The sequence below is a fragment of the Pyrus communis genome, chromosome 13 (genome assembly GCF_963583255.1).
Source record: "Pyrus communis chromosome 13, drPyrComm1.1, whole genome shotgun sequence".
Lineage (NCBI taxonomy): Eukaryota > Viridiplantae > Streptophyta > Magnoliopsida > Rosales > Rosaceae > Pyrus > Pyrus communis.
Window position 1 is genome coordinate 7,759,918 of NC_084815.1, and position 16,548 is coordinate 7,776,465.

At 36.6% G+C, this 16,548-nt stretch overlaps 2 protein-coding genes across 2 annotated transcripts; one reads left to right on the forward strand and one right to left on the reverse strand.

Moving 5' to 3' along the window:
• The first annotated feature begins 3,392 nt into the window (after positions 1-3,392).
• On the forward strand, positions 3,393-8,235 carry LOC137713168 (uncharacterized). Its single transcript, XM_068452434.1, has 16 exons — positions 3,393-3,644; positions 4,043-4,242; positions 4,820-4,905; positions 5,014-5,109; positions 5,191-5,314; positions 5,994-6,055; positions 6,154-6,222; positions 6,315-6,385; positions 6,470-6,566; positions 6,723-6,797; positions 6,927-7,025; positions 7,190-7,333; positions 7,426-7,455; positions 7,541-7,603; positions 7,709-7,786; positions 7,885-8,235. Exons 1-16 carry the CDS (start codon positions 3,526-3,528, stop codon positions 7,975-7,977), a joined length of 1,506 nt encoding a protein of 501 aa, XP_068308535.1. The 5' UTR covers positions 3,393-3,525; the 3' UTR covers positions 7,978-8,235.
• A 1,570-nt stretch (positions 8,236-9,805) lies between these two features.
• Positions 9,806-12,878, reverse strand: LOC137712896 (uncharacterized). The gene is made up of 6 exons (XM_068452082.1): positions 12,427-12,878; positions 11,792-11,898; positions 11,095-11,203; positions 10,848-11,009; positions 10,202-10,375; positions 9,806-10,035 (listed from the first exon to the last, which is right to left on the reverse strand). The coding sequence occupies exons 1-6, from the start codon at positions 12,760-12,762 to the stop codon at positions 10,006-10,008; spliced, it is 918 nt and encodes a 305-aa protein (XP_068308183.1). The 5' UTR covers positions 12,763-12,878; the 3' UTR covers positions 9,806-10,005.
• Positions 12,879-16,548: the final 3,670 nt, after the last annotated feature.

Sequence of the window (16,548 nt, forward strand, 5' to 3'; positions counted from 1 at the left end):
TACCGGTTTTGCTCAGAGTCTTAATCTCTCAATTGAAATGTGACCCAATCTTTTGTGCCAGAGGGTGGATGATGTCTCAGTTAGATTAAGCCATTTTTGTCCAACCATATTAGCCATGTAACAAGATTCCTTGCAGTTAAGTTGAAACATGCCACCAATATGAGAACCATTTCCAATAACTTGCAAATTCTGATAAATAATAAAGCCACTATCATTTATTGATAATTCAAAATTTTTCTTAACAAGCTGACTAACTTACACTAGATTCCTAATTGAAGGTACATAACAAACATCTCTCAAATCCAAAATAAAACCAGACTCTAGCTTTATTCTAATCGTTCCAATGAACTTGATAGCAGCTTTGTCACCATTTCCCATGATCACTGAGATTTCATCCTTTCTTGGCACCCTCTTGTCTATGAAGCCCTGCAAGGAATTAGTCACATGTATTGAGGCACCACTGTCAATCCACCATGAATCTCTAGCAAATTCAGTGTTATTCGTCTCAAAACAAACTAATACTTGACCTTTATAAATTGAAATATTACCTTTTCCCTTGCCATTTTCAATCCACTTTTTATATTTCTGACAATTTCTCTTCATGTGTCCAGTTTTCTTGCAGAAGAAGCACTTCCTTTTAACACTTTTGAAATTCTTATTCACTCCAAGCTTTGATGTGCCTTTTCCATTATCTGTCTTTTGAGCATCGTTTTTGAAATCAGTAACCATGTTGACCTTCTTCTTAGAAATTTGAGACCTGATATGTTGTTCTTCATGTACACATATGGCAATTAATTCGTTCAGACTCCACTTCTCTTTTTGTGCATTATATGTGCTCTTCAGTTGTGAGTATTCATTAGGCAATGAATTGAGCACTACATGAACCAGAAACGCATCACTCATGGGAACATCCAGTGCATTTAGTTTCGCACCAACATCCAGTAGCTCCAGTATATGCTCTCTCACACATCCCATGCCATTATATTTCTTTGTCATGAGTTCATTCATAAGATTACCTGTCTCAGCTTTGTCTGATTCCTTAAACTTCTCATGAATCGAGGTCAGGTACTCCTTTCCAGTCTCAAATTCCGGTATTCCTCCCCTCACCGTGTCAGACATGGACTTTTTGATCACCAAAAGAGCAATACGATTTGCTTTCAACCATCTTTCGTATTTGGCCCTGACATCAACAGTTGCATTGCAACAGGTTCTTGAGGAAAGTCTTCCTTTATAGCTATGTCAAGATCCATCAACCCCAGACATATGTCTATGTCTTGCTTCCACTTTTTGTAGCTTGTACCACTTAAGGTTTGAACTGTGTTCTTAACAATCATAACTGAATGTACGACATGCATACTTTAAAAATTAAACATCCCAATAAACTTCATAAGACAAGATTAATTCAACACTTAGGAGCTGATGAATTAAACTGCTTCTAACACTAACATATACATTATATTAGTTACCTTTATGGTAGTTTCTAACACATATGAGCAGATAGAAAAACCACAACTAGTGTAATGCATATATTATGTTATGCCATTCAAAAGCTAACCATGAAAACACGATCAACACCTATAAGCAGATGAACTGCATCCACGTTATGATTTCGAATGCAATTGTGAACAGTAACTTGATTATATTATTCAGCTATTTCATGATAATCGGCTAGGGCTTGAGTGTATGATCTAACCAGATAACGTATACATATTGATCATGCAGACTTTATAGGCACCAATGCACCATTCACTCAGCAGATTATACAAGCATTGATTATAGTTGTGATTGCAGGTTTTAACTGTACAACCTAGGGCTCTGATTCCAATTATTATCTTAATTAGGTTATTTAACTAAAACACTGCATACATGATAATAGTATGTAAACATGAAAGAAACCTAACCTGATGTATTGCCTGCAGCAGCCATAGAAACAACTCGCACCGAGAGAAAACAATACCAAGCCTTCTATGAATTCCTAACTTTAACACAATGCTCTATGGGAAGCTGTTGTCGTGTAGTTTTTAGGTTCATAGGGACTGGTATATATATATATATATGCCAAAAACTTTAAGTTCCATCCATAAAGGAAACATAAAATCTACTTTCTTGGCCTCCAAGTAATATATCATAATCATAATCGTATAAGGATTTCATCAATCCTATTTCCTATATAAGACTCATAATATATAAGATTGATATCTATTGGGTAATCAAATCACAATATATATTATTCTCTAATGATACAGTCCTATTACATGTAGTAGACCATAACTAGGTTGATTTATGTCGGACAAGTCCAACAGGTATCACATTTGTTAGGTTGATATGGTTATACGATTAAAACACAAAATTAAAAGAAAGATGACTAGCCTGAAAATATCTCCAACAACAGCCATTGGGTCAATCAGAAACGAAGAAAAGCTTTAACAATACCGATATCTTTTACAAAAACCTAGCCCAATACAACTACTTTATGGGAAGATTTTATTGTGTATTTAGGGTTTGCAGGGACCTTAGTATTTATATTGGCTAAGTTACTAGGGTTTCGTTTATAAAAGTATCCCAACACCCATTTTCTTAGCCTATCAGTTAGTTTTCATAATTACATAATCAGTAAGGACTAAAATCAATCTTAACTGTATTCCAAGACGATTAAGAGGAAATAAAATCACAATCTCAACATTAATCTCCAATATTACATTCCTATTACATTGTAAACCACTCATGGTTGATTTATATTGGAATAAATCAAACATTCTCCAACTCGATCTACAAATGTAACGTTCATACTAAACCATTTTGATCCTCAATTGAATTAGATTTTCGTGTCTTTGCAGAGTAAGCATGCTCCTATAATTTCGAAGCCCAACAAGATGTAGTGGCATCATTGGTCCGTTTAGGGGGTTTGTTCCGATATGAGCCATTGAGTCCATGACAGGACTTCTAAGGTATTCATATTTTGATCCACCTTACTCCGGTCCAATAAAATTCATGACCACACAAATGCCCCTAAATATGCTTTGGAAAGTGCATTTTCCTTGAAGATGACATGCTCTGACAGTCCCTATGATGATAATCCTAGTTCGGGTTTCACAAGTTGCTTCGAGCTTCGAGATCTGATCTCGTCATTCCACTAGTCTTGATGTGGTGGTCCGAAGCCTATGGTCCCACCATATATGATATGCTGTTTTTTAAAACATGTCTGATTAGAAATTAGTATCAAACTCGTCACTATTGTACATTTGTACTTAATTAGCATGTCTTTAAATTAGGGAGCAACTCGGAAAGAAAAAACAAAGTTTGGGGATCAAAATGAAACAACCGCTGAAACTCACCGGGGCGCATGTGGAATTACACAGAAAAGAGAAACAAAAACGAAGTTTTATTGGATACCCTACTCCTCACCGAGGCGAACGAGAGGCAGCTGAAAACAGTTTGCTACACCGCCAAATTTCCTAAACCTCCTAAACCTCCACCAAAACACAGCGATTGAATTGAACCCAGTTTCGAAAAGAAGAAGAAAAAATGATATCAGCAATTTCGTGGGTGCCCAAAGGGGTTTCGAAGCCGGTTCCCTCCGTCGCCGACCCGCCCACCAAAGAGGAAATCGAAGAGCTGATTAAAACCGGCGCCTTGGAGAAAAGGTGAAACTTCTTCGCCTCGTTTCTCATTTTTCATTTTGTATGTCTTTGTGTTTGCTGTCGTAGAGTGCTGTACTGGTTGCGGGAACATTGATGTTCCTTTAGCTGCCATTGTTGCAGAGCTCTCAACTTATTGATGTTTGGTGGTAGTTCAAATTTTGTGTCAAAGATGTTCACTTTCTTTGAAATGAATAATTGGGTAATTTTTTTTTCTCCGAAAAGTTAAAAACTTGGTGGAGGGTTGGCTGTTTATTTCTTGAACCAAGTGGGAAAGGGTTGAATTTCCAGTGTAGTGTATGTGTAATGTGGTTTGTGAATTGGGATATGAAGCTCTGGGCGGTTTGGGTGTTCATTTTCGACTCACTGATTTGTATGGTTTTGATGGGTTGTTGATTTTGCAGTGGAGATGCTGAAAGTGAGGACGATGATGGAGAAATGGATGTTGAAATCCCCAAGCAGGGTGATCAAGTCTCCCAAGCATTAGAGGTGGCAAAAGCACTCGGAAGAGCTCCTAAAGTTACGGAGCCAGGGGCCAAATTTGATGACATAGCCGATGAATTGAGGGAACTTGACATGGAACATTATGACGACGAGGATGATGGTATTTCCCTTTGTTCTTTATTCTCTTGAGATTATTTTTGGAGCATAAGAGGGAGTTACTTACAATGTTGCTTAAGCTGGAGATGTTGGATGGGCAATCAAACTGTTGCTCAGAGTTAAACTTGATAGTGTTTTTTTTTTGGTCAATAATCTTGAAGTCTTGTGAGACCTGTAAAATTTTCTTTTTCTTTAGTTTACAGTTAGATGGTTTTGTTAATGCATATGGTTTTACCATGTCAATAAAGTGGAGGTATTGTGCAATGTTGAGCTTGAAGCATTGTTGAAGTTACTGACTAGTAATTTGATTAAGTTTTGTTAGTACATATCAATCCCACTTCGGGGAAAGGAGGGACCTTGCATGTGCTTATAAGTAATTGAGCTACTTCTGATATTGCCAATTGGTTTTATGGTGGAACGTCAACTATCTTCTATTAAAATGGATGTATTATACAATGTTTAACTTGAAGCATTGATGAAGTTACTAACTAGTAATTTGATTAAGTTTACTATATGCTTCTTCTCATGAGTGTTGATTAGGATTTATAGCTAACAGTGCATTTTGGTATGTCTGATCTCAGGCATTGATGTGTTTAGTAGTGGGGTTGGGGACCTTTACTACCCAAGTAACGATATGGATCCATATCTAAAGAAGGAAAAGGATGATGTAAGTTTTTTACTACGTAAATTATGCCATTGTTTTTGTTTTCCTTCCTTCTTTTGTGAGGCTAGGAGAGCAACTTGGTTTTTCATTCTCATTTTTATTTCCTCAAAGGACGAGGATTCTGAAGACAGTGATGACATGACAATTAATCCAAGTGATGCAGTCATAGTTTGTGCCCGCAATGAGGATGAAGTCAGCCAGCTTGAGGCATGTAATAGTTTTTTAAATTATTTGTTTCCTTTTTCTTGTCTATTTTCCACTGATCGTAATTGAATTATGTACAAGCAGATATGGCTGTATGTTGAATCAAAAGATGGTGAAGCAGATGTTTTTGTTCACCATGATGTCATCCTTTCATCATTTCCCCTTTGCACAGCATGGCTTGATTGTCCTCTCAAAGGTGGAGACAAAGGTGCGATTCATGTGCTACGCATGCATTTTGTTTGAAACTTCTGGAGGTTACTCATGTACCTGAACTATATTTATAGTTAGAATTTCTTCTGTTTTCAGAAAATTTTGTAATATCTTCTTCTAATAAAGTTCTGTTTTCACTGTTTTTTTCTGTGATAGCAAGTACAAACTTGTTTAAATTAGATTTATTCCGCTCAAATTTCTGTAACCATGAGCTCTCTTTTATGGTGACGTTTAATGTCGATTATCTTATGCATTATGAATAGTTGTTTTCCTTGATATCAATTGCATTTTAATCACAATTTAGATAATTTTTTCATGTGTTACGTGTGCATTTTGTTTGAAACATCTGGAGGTTACTCATATACGTGAATTATATTTATAGTTAGAATCTGTTTTTAGAAGAATTGTAATATCTTCTTCTAATAAAGTTCTTTTTCACTGTTTTTTTCTTTGATGACAAGTACAATTTTGTTAAAATTAGATTTATTCCGCTCAAAATTTCTGTTACCATGAGCTCCCTCTTATGGTGAAGTTTAAAGACGATTATCTTATACATTGTGAATACTTGTTTTCCTTGATATCAATTGCAATTTTATCAATTTTTTTTTCAAATTTCAGTTTTAGCTTTGCTTTACCTTTATATTTAGTTGATGTCTAAATGTTTTCTACGTTGACAGGAAACTTCATTGCGGTTGGTTTAATGGATGAACCTTCCATTGAGATATGGGATCTTGACATTGTATGTAGTTCATGGATACTAGTCTCATTGCATAGGTTTATGTGGGTAATTGATGGAAATGTTAATTGTAATTTCTAACATTTTTTGCTGTTTTTCAGATTGATGAAGTGCAACCATGCGTGATATTGGGTGGTATTGCTGAGAAGAAAAAAAAGAAAGGAAAGAAGGTTCGATGCTCAATTCTTTCATTGTTTGGGCTTTTGAATCGTGCAACTCTTTTTAACTTTCTTTACCAATTCTGAAACTTCCTTTGTATTAGGTATCAATCAAATACAAAGAAGACAGTCACAGAGATTCAGTTCTCGGGCTTGCTTGGAATAAGGAGTACAGGTTTGTACTCTTCTAGAGTTTTGTACTTCCTGTTGTTGCTTCAGTGGGAGGTTCATAAACTATCTTGTCTTTTCCTATAAACAGAAATATACTTGCTAGTGCAAGTGCTGACAAACAAGTTAAGATTTGGGATGTGGCTACTGGAAAATGTAATATTACCATGGAGCACCATACAGACAAGGCAAGAATTTAGACAGGATTGATTTTCTATGCTCTAACCTGAAATCAAATTTTCGATGGCATGCTATAGAACAAATGCAATCCTGAGATCTTCATTTTAAGGAGTTACTTTTCCTTTCAATTTTTTTCATTAACCATCTTCATACTATTTTTACAGGTTCAGGCAGTTGCATGGAATCATTTTGCCCCGCAAGTTCTTCTCAGTGGTTCTTTTGATCATACAGTAGTCTTGGTATTCAATGTTTTACAAAGTTACTCTGTTGGCATTTATTTGTTATCCTAGAAACTTAAGCGATCGTAAGAAACTTATTTGTTTGAAAATTTATTTGACTTGTGCATTTACAATTGTTATTCATTCCAGAAAGATGGGAGGGTGCCATCACATTCCGGGTATAAGTGGACAGTCACAGCTGATGTAGAAAGCTTAGCATGGGATCCACACACTGAGCATTCATTTGTGGTGTGTGCCTTGGCTCTTAAGACAGTCTTTTTTCATACTTATCACAAAGTGTTTGCTTTTTGTTTATCCCTTTTCGTGTTATTTGTTAATAAGTGGAAACAGTTGCTCTGTGGCTAAATGAGAATTATCCTTTATTGATCATTACATTTTGTAAATCCATCCAGGTGAGCCTAGAAGACGGCACAATCAAAGGTTTTGATATTCGGGCTGCCACATCTGCTCCTACTTCCGAGTCTAAACCGAGTTTTACTCTTCATGCTCATGACAAAGCTGTATGCTCAATCTCATATAACCCTGCAGCACCGAATGTACAGTCTTTTTCTCCTCAATTTGGTGTACATTTTGTATCGCCGAGTTATGTGTAATCTCACCTTTGTGCCTTTTTTTTTTTTTTTTCCAGCTTCTTGCAACTGGATCCACAGATAAAATGGTATGAAGTGTTTCTCACTAACTGCACACTCGCATACCTGGTAGATTGGAATGTTTTGTAATGTATCCACTACCATTTGTTACAGGTAAAGCTTTGGGATTTGTCAAACAACCAACCTTCATGCATTTCATCCAGGAATCCTAAAGCAGTAAGTGATTGATCATAGTTCATCATTTTAATGCAATGAGTTATTCTTCTGTTTCTTCTGTTTAATGTGAGATTGATTGTTGGACTCTGCTCTGAATGTTGTCAGGGAGCTGTCTTTTCTATTTCGTTTGCAGAAGATAACCCCTTTTTGCTGGCCATAGGAGGCTCAAAAGGGAAACTGGAAGTGAGCTGTCTTTCTGTATCTTGTTTATCGTTGCACTTTTTGAAGGGCAGCTTTTCAATGGTGTATCACGACCGCTAATGTAATGGCTGAATTTGCAGGTATGGGATACAACGTATGATGCTGCGGTTGCCCAAAGATTTGGGAGTTACTACAAGAAGAGCAGAACCCAAGCTGGACCTTCATCTGGTTAAACCAGAAGACGATAGAGGAGTATTTTTCTCACCTTTCTAAACTTTAGAGCTTCTTCTAGGGAACAAGTAGCATTGCCTTCTAGAGGTCTTGCAGTTTTGGAATCTTTTATGATATTTGGAATACCCCATCACAGCCTTGGGTGTATAATCGGCGTAAGCAGAGGTGGTTTTGTTTCCTGTATGAATGTATTGTTAAAAGGGAATATGAATTTTTGAAGTTATATGTTAGAAAGTTTCAAATTCAATCTTCCTTGTCTATGATGAAACCAGTTATACTCTTGGTCTACACGAAATTCGTAATTTTGAGTGGGTTTTGCACGCCATTTTTCTTCTTTTGCATACTTATCTTTAATTTTGTCCCTAGATTATCCTTTCTATTCAACTCAAATGCTAAAAATACAAGGAAGCAAAGGGGGTGTGTGGAAAATCACTTCCATTTTGAGTGGTTTGGTTGACGCTTTTGCACCCAAACTAGTTATACTTATTGAAGGAGATCAATGCGTTTCTTTATGTCGAAAGATGTGAAATACGTAAGTCGTTCTGGTCGGTTAACGTGGCGAGTTGAGGCGGAGTAATGAGTTAGGATCAAAATAAGTGTATCCTACTCCCTTCAATGTTAAAAAAACAAAGGAAGAAAGAACCCTTGGTTGAATAAAAAAATAAGCTGGTGGCATAATTTCCAACCTTTTTAAGCTGCTAAGGCAATAAGAATCCTTATCGATCCAATTTCAGTTGCAATGCAAAAGTCTAGTTAAAGTCCTCTTCTTGATAATCATGGCCTCGTTTGGCAGCTCGAACTGTACTGACTATTTCTGTCGGATAGGATAAATAGCCACCGGATAGTACTGACAAAATTAGTCGGGTGTTTGGTGCAGTATCGGACTAGTGACCGTATTATTTATACTATGTTTGGTATTATACTAGATAGAAGGAATCAAACTTAAAAAAAAAGTTTGAAAAAAAGTAAAATCATTTTTTTGTTCCCAGATCTCTCCGCACCCCCCAAACACCCTCCCTCTTTCTCCCTTCTTCTTCCCCGACTGCAGAAGAATCCCAAATAATTGTTCCCCAGCTCTCTCCGCCACACCCCCCAAATTCCCTCCCTTTCTCTCCCATATTCTTCTTCCCCGACTAAATAATCCGGGCGTTTTGGTTGGTTTTATTAAGCGGGTGTATACCGTGTTATCCTATCCGACCGGTTAAATTAATCCGGCACTTATTTATTACGAGTGAACGCCAAACACCCGAATCCGTATAACTAATCCTATCTGATCCTTTATCCGATCTGCCAAACAGGGTTGCATATATGCCAGTCAAACTCTTCAACCTCACTGGTGTTGAGCTGGGAGTGGTAGTTTCTGATTCTGTGCTTTGTGAACTAATACTTCCCACCATACAAGCCACCACAAAACCACAAGGAACAACCACCACCACCCCACACCATCCCGTCCCGTCTTTCATTTCATCATTTCCTGTTCGAAAAACCCAGGTAAACCCTAACAAATGCGACACTCTCTCCCGTCTCCACTCCAAGCATCAGGCATACAATTCCATGTCACCTTAGCAGTACATCAGTAATTTTATCTCATCACATATTGGTTGCTTACATTGGGGCTGGGGGGTGCACCCAGCCCTCTGCAAATTTAGGCTGTTCATCCGTGCAGGCCCACCAAAAGTGGTGGCCTCCAATCTGGAAAAATAACCCTAGTTTATTTGTACCGTAAGTTTCAGAAATCAGTGTGGTCTCTAGTACCATCAGAATTTGATGCAACTGTTACTTACCATTTTGTTAACTTTAAATTAGCACGAAATCGAAACTTCTGCAGGATAACTAAAAGTACAGAACTTTCCATTTTCCACGAAAAAGAAGACAAAAATGTCTAGCATTATTTTCGTCCTTAGGTTTCACGTCTCTCTAATACATATTACAACAAAAGCACATTACACACAACACCCGCATTGAAGAAGCTAAATAAAAACCTGTACAGAGCGAGCATCGTTCAGGTCGCATAATAATACGACATCATGTTAAACATGGACCCCTACCCTCTGAGCCACCTGCATCGGCAGCACAAAAGTAATTAGTTTACGCAAAGTGAATTACGTGCAATTTTTGGGTGATTAGAAAAGATACGCATAAAATACATGCAGAGACTAAATTATACAGCATAACACCCTTGCCTAAAATTTCCTTTGCATAAAAAGACATATGACAGGGACGCACCTCCTTGAAGGAGTGAACATCACTTCCCCAAAGCCAAGCATCACAGCCTGCATCTCTAGCACCCCATATATCATTCCTACGATCATCACCTACGTGCACAGCATCCTCAGGTTTTACTCCCAATAATTCACAAGCCTTAAGAAATATTGTTGGATTTGGTTTCTCTGCTTCAACCTGTTCATATGAAATAATCATAGCATCAGCAATGACACAACAATACGAACAACAGAGCTATTTTGTCATCAGACCAACAGATTATGTGGAGAACCAAAAAACAAATTTTTTAAAATCTTTTTGTATGTATATATACAAATATGGAATTCTCAAAAATCCCATTTAGCTTTTGCATTCCCTTTTTGTGTCTGTCGGAGGGTGGGAGTTAAACAGAAGGACAGTATCACCTTCTTTCGTAATTACTGCAAAATAAAGACTAATTTTGTTGGACTCAACTTCTTAGTTTCTGAACGATGGATAATATGGACAACCAATCACCTAATTCAAGAACCATGCTTACTGCAGAAGATTCTAGAATTTGCACATGTGTGTATGCGTGAGAGAGAGAGCGAGAGAGAGAGAGAGAGAGAGCGAGAGAGAGAACGACGCAAAGACATGCATACTGCAGAAAGATACTAAGCAATTCACTTACTTCAGCTGACACTGCTATTGCATCAAACCATTGTTCACAATGTAGAGCATGTAAAACAGGTCTTAATCGGGTATCAAAATTTGACACAACAGCTACTTTGACACCTGCTTTCCTCAGAGCTTTAAACACTCTCTCAGCATCAGGATCACAGAGGTGCCAAGCCTATGAGAAAACACAGAAGTATATTATAACCCACTTCATGCCTATATATTGCTATACAGAAAATGGTACTTAAAAATTACCCAACCTTGTCAGTCGTATAGTAGTTATAAAGCTCTTCAAAGTACTGAGAATCTGAGCAGCCAGTGGAAGAACTGACTATATATTGCCAGAAGGGTCTCCCATCGTTTACATATCTACAACAAAAAAGAGGAAACACACACTTTAAAGATAAAAGAGAAAATCAGAGAATTCACTCCAAACATGGCAGGCTTACCGCTAAACTTATGTATTTAATGAATGAGACTAAAGGGGACACTGCAAAGAAACAGCAAGAAAGGATTCACTTCTTCTTAACCAACCCCATTGAAAACACAATGGCTAGACGGGGGAAAGCTCTATGCTAAACTTTAGGGGACTGTCAATATATTTCCCAAAACACAATAAGGAGCCACAAGACCATTAGATTGTTAGATCTTTTCCAGTCAATACTCGGTTATGAAAAATGAAGTGAGTTGATTGCATGCAGCATCAAATCTCTACCGATAAACTTTAGAACACAGAGGCTATGAATTAGCTTCCTAGCCAGCTTCCAAAATGCCAAATAATAGCTATTACAGGCAAAAATTGATGTAAACATTTTCAATCCCATAAAATGCCAACGAATCAAAAACTAAAGACGTAAAACTTACACTTAAAACGATAGCAAATGGATTAGCAAAAACCATATGTACCCCAGTATACAAGGGGAAATAGAAACATTGAAAATGAAGATGGGAAGAGACCTGAGACGAGATCTTCCCCAAGGCTGCTCGTAAGCTCTTCTGTATCTGTTTAAAATCTCGGCCTCTGAGTACTCCACTCCATATTTCTCGCCTATCTTCCTATATATCTATGCAAACAGAAAAAAAAAATCGATATATATCAGCAGTCATAGAGACAGATAATCATGCAAGAAAAAAAGAAATCCTAAAACCTGCAAAAAAGCTACAAACGGCAACCAAAATGTAATTTTAAAAGGAAAATTCCCAGGAATCCAATTCTATGAAAAAAAACTCAGAAACTCAATACATGCATAAATAATCAATATCTATTATGTATAAATGTATTCCCACGATTGAAATATGCACAAGAAGTTCTTGGATTTTTATCATTTATGTATGAACATAACCCAAAACACCAAAACGGAAAATGAAAGAAAGAAAGAAAATAAGAAAGGACACAAGATCCAAGAACTTCTATGCAGTTATACACAAACCCAGAAACCCAAAAGTTCAATTCATATACATACAAACCCAGAAGCCTAAAGGTTCATTACAATTTACAAGCATAGATAGAAAAATTGAGAAATGAAAATGTGGGTGTTGATGTAATTGTAAAGCGTTAGACACAGAGAGAGAGAGAGAGAGAGAGAGAGGACCTGAGCCATTGGCTGGGAAGGAACAACAAGGGTACCAACAGCATCAACAAGCAAAGCCTTGTGAGTGATTTCACCATACAAAGACCTCCTATAATCTTCGTAATCTTTCACACCCAATATCTCCAACCCCATGTGCGGTGGCCTCGACCCAATGATCCCGGACTCTGGCTGCTGCGCCACCGCAGAGGTGGAATACGGCGACGTCAACCCGGCTCCACCGCCCCGGTCAACCCGAACCGGTCGTTTGAGGCCATTGGAGTAAGACACAGATCCCAAAATTGGTGCTTTTGTTGTGAGGAGCCTAAAGAAGTTTGTTCTGGTTGCCATTAACGCCATTGCTGAAGCTTCATTTGAGGGTGTGTCTCCTCCTGTGCACTTGGTTTTTTTATGTTGGGATTTCAGCTTTTCTTTTGGGTCTGACTCAGCTCTGACAAGAATTCTGCTTGTATCCTTCATGTGCGGAGTCCTTTACTTATATAGGACGAAGGAGTGGCTTTCTTGTTTTACTATCATGGCTTTTTTATTTATTTATTTATTTGTTTTATTTATTTTTTTTTAAATTTAAAATGAGACTAGTGTTGTCCAAATCTCTTACCACTTGATAATCCGTCGTCTAAATAACTGTTTATTTGGACGGAAAGAAAAAATTCAACACAGGGCAGCTGGTCACAAACGTATTAACGATTTTCTTTCTTATCTATGAATATTGTATTTTTACTCAAAATATGGCTTCCATGTTGACATAAAGTCTCTCTCTCCTTAGTCCTCACTAGGCCTAAATTTTTACCGGATCGGATTGAAAATACACGTTTCAAATTCCAATCCAAAAAGTAAAAAAAAAAAAAGAGTATCAATTTCGAGAAATATTCAAATACCTTTCAATTCCTATCTAATTCAGTTCAGTGGTTTTTGTTTTTTTTAATTTAAAAATTTTGATTTCGAATTTTAATTTGACGAAATATTTTAAAACTTTTTAATTCAAAATCACTCATAATCAGGTATTCCCATCTAAATTGCACCCGTAGTGAGCTTGCATATACTTGTATCGACAAGCATAAGATGACAACATATGAGTAGGATTACTATAAAAATATACTTCATTTAGTCACTATCTTTTAAGAGGGGGTGTGATTCAGAATGCCAACACAACAAATAATTTAAACTTGATAAAGTATAGTTAATTTAGTAACTATCAGAAGCAACAACATTCATCATCGTTATTTTCTAAGCACTATTATAGTGTAACTGTTCTAAAAATCATCGCCTAGCACTGCCTAAGCCCCGTTTAGGTTCTAGGCGGCTGGCCATCGTCTCGATTAATGCCTAGACGTTTCAAAATTAAGAAAGGATGCCTAGACCAGCTGAGGCGCCCGCCTAGACCGTCTAGGCATCTGCCTAGGCCGCCAGAGCCACCTAGGCACCTGCCTAGGTTGCAACTCACTTAGACAGAAAACAAATAACTTTCAATTTGCATTTAATTTTTTTTAATAAATTGTAAGAGACTTGTTGAATACTTAAGTGAGTACACGCTATATGCTTGTTTTCTAAGTTTTCATTATGTTCCAATACTTCATAATACATGTGTCATTCTATTTTGTAGTTTATGATGAATTATATATATTTTAAGTATAAACAGACACTTATTTACACGAAATATAATGAATTTACTTATGTATTTGAATATAATGAATTGAATGTTGACATAAAGTCTCTCTCTCCTTAGTCCTCACTAGGCCTAAATTTTTACCAGATCGGATTGAAAAAACAAGTTTCAAATTCCAATCCAAAAAGTAAAAAAAAAAAAAAAAAAAAGTATCAATTTCGAGAAATATTCAAATACATTTCAATTCCTATCTAATTCAGTTCAGTGGTTTTTTTTTTTTTTTTTTAATTTAAAATTTTTTATTTCGAATTTTAATTTGACGAAATATTTTAAAACTTTTTAATTCAAAATCACTCATAATCAGGTATTCCCACCTATATTGCACCCGTAGTGAGCTTGCATATTCTTGTATCGACAAGCATAAGATGACAACATATGAGTAGGATTATTATAAAAATATACTTCATTTAGTCACTATCTTTTATGATGGGGTGTGATTCAGAATGCCAACACAAAAAATAATTTAAACTTGATAAAGTATAGTTAATTTAGTAACTATCAGAAGCAACAACATTCATCATCGTTATTTTCTAAGCACTATTCTAGTGTAACTGTTCTAAAAATCACCACCTAGCACTGCCTAAGCCCCGCTAGGCTCTAGGCGGCTGACCATCGTCTCGATTAATGTCTAGACGTTTCAAAGTTAAGAAAGGAGCTAAGGCGCCCGCCTAGACCGTCTAGGCATCTGCCTAGGTCGCCAGAGCCACCTAGGCACCTGCCTAGGTTGCAACTCACTTAGACAGAAAACAGATAACTTTCAATTTGCATTTAATTTTTTTCAATAAATTGTAAGAGACTTGTTGAATACTTAAGTGAGTACACACTATATGCTTGTTTTCTATGTTTTCATTATGTTCCAATACTTCATAATCCATGTGTCATTCTATTTTGTAGTTTATGATGAATTATATATATTTTAAGTATAAACAGACACTTATTTACACGAAATATAATGGATTTACTTAAATCCGCCTAGTCCTCCTAGGAGCTCGCCTAGACCTAGCTTAACCACCTAGGGGCTAGGCCTCAGCCCGACGCCCGACTAGCGCCTAACGTCTTTTAGAACTTGATTGTAAAATAGATGAACACATTGCTTGTCAACTAGAAAGATGAGATTTCTCAAATTTAGTCACTGTTCTAAAAATCTCCGTCTAGTTCCGCCTAGGCGCTAGGTGGTTGGTCATTACTCTGATTAGTTCGTAGGCTTTTGAAAATCAAGAAAGTACCCCTAGATCAGTTTAAGCATCCACCTAGCATGCCTAAATCCGCCTAGATCGTGACTCTTACTTAGGCAAAAAATCGGTAACTTTCATTTTGCATTTTATTTTTTCAATAAAATGTAAAAGACTTGTTAAATGCTTGGATGAAACACTCATTATATGTTTGTTCTCCATGTTTTCAATATGTTCTAATACTTTATAATATATATGTCATTTTATTATGCAAGCTATGTGTCTCAATATAATTATGTGTGTTTCTTGGGTATAAATAGACACTTATTTATACCATATATAATAAATTTATTTAAATCCGCTCAGTTCACTTAGGTTTCCACCTAAGCCCTGCCTAATCACCTATTCGTCTAGAGTGCTGCTCTCCTAAGATCCTCATTTTGAGAACCATTGGGATGCTCTTTCATTTGAGCCATTAAATTGATCTAATGATAAATTAACCAATAAGCGTAAATTATCCTTGTTATACCATAACAATATATCAAACAGATTAAATAAAGAACATAAAAACAAAAAACAAAAAGTTCACGGGTGAAAATTCCTTCCAGTTGGCAGAGAGGTCTTTCCCCAGATTCCTCACATGTTTCAGATTTCGAACTGCCATTGCCGACGGGCCTAAACGAGCTGTCTTGCAGACATTATCAAAAGCCTTAAGTTTATTGGAGGCAATCCCGTATTTTGCCATCCATTTTGCAGTGAATTCACATCAAACAGTGGCCACCACGTTTGCTGTGCCTCTTTGATCTAATTTAAATAGCCAAAAGGATGATTGTGTTGAGTTGATGTGCATCATCCTCTCCTTCTTATGATTGCGAAGCCATTAGGGCACAATTTGATTACAAATCTTGAAAGAGAATTCAAATTTTAGGAGGATAGCAGCCGGAAAGAAGATGAGACGAATTGCAGGAAGAGATTATTTTTAGTTTTTTGTTAATTTAATTCATTTGCCGTATATATTTTGTTAAGGTAAAACTAGAATACGTTAAGATTATAGGTTAATCTATCCTTAGATCAATCTAATGGTTCAGATGAAAGAGGACTTCATAGGTTCTCATATTGAGAGCCTTAGAAGAACATTTCTGTAATCGCCTCAATGCTAAATCTTAATTTGATATCTGATTAGCGCCTAGCATCGTTGATTTTAATCATTTATTTCTATTTATGATAATTCTTTTTTGAGGGTGATAAAAACTCTTTATTTTTGTTCAACTAAAAACCTTCCAAATC

What these genes read in the sequence shown, in the direction of transcription:
- LOC137713168 (XM_068452434.1), top strand. Translation starts at nt 3,526, where the DNA reads ATGATATCAGCAATTTCGTGGGTGCCCAAAGGGGTTTCGAAGCCGGTT. An exon ending in TTGATCATACAGTAGTCTTG is followed by an intron (nt 6,798 to 6,926) that starts GTATTCAATGTT and finishes TATTCATTCCAG; the next exon opens with AAAGATGGGAGGGTGCCATC. An exon ending in GCTCAAAAGGGAAACTGGAA is followed by an intron (nt 7,787 to 7,884) that starts GTGAGCTGTCTT and finishes CTGAATTTGCAG; the next exon opens with GTATGGGATACAACGTATGA.
- LOC137712896 (XM_068452082.1), bottom strand. Translation starts at nt 12,762, where the DNA reads ATGGCGTTAATGGCAACCAGAACAAACTTCTTTAGGCTCCTCACAACA. An exon ending in TGGGGAAGATCTCGTCTCAG is followed by an intron (nt 11,204 to 11,791) that starts GTCTCTTCCCAT and finishes TTTTTGTTGTAG; the next exon opens with ATATGTAAACGATGGGAGAC. An exon ending in ATGTTCACTCCTTCAAGGAG is followed by an intron (nt 10,036 to 10,201) that starts GTGCGTCCCTGT and finishes CTGCCGATGCAG; the next exon opens with GTGGCTCAGAGGGTAGGGGT.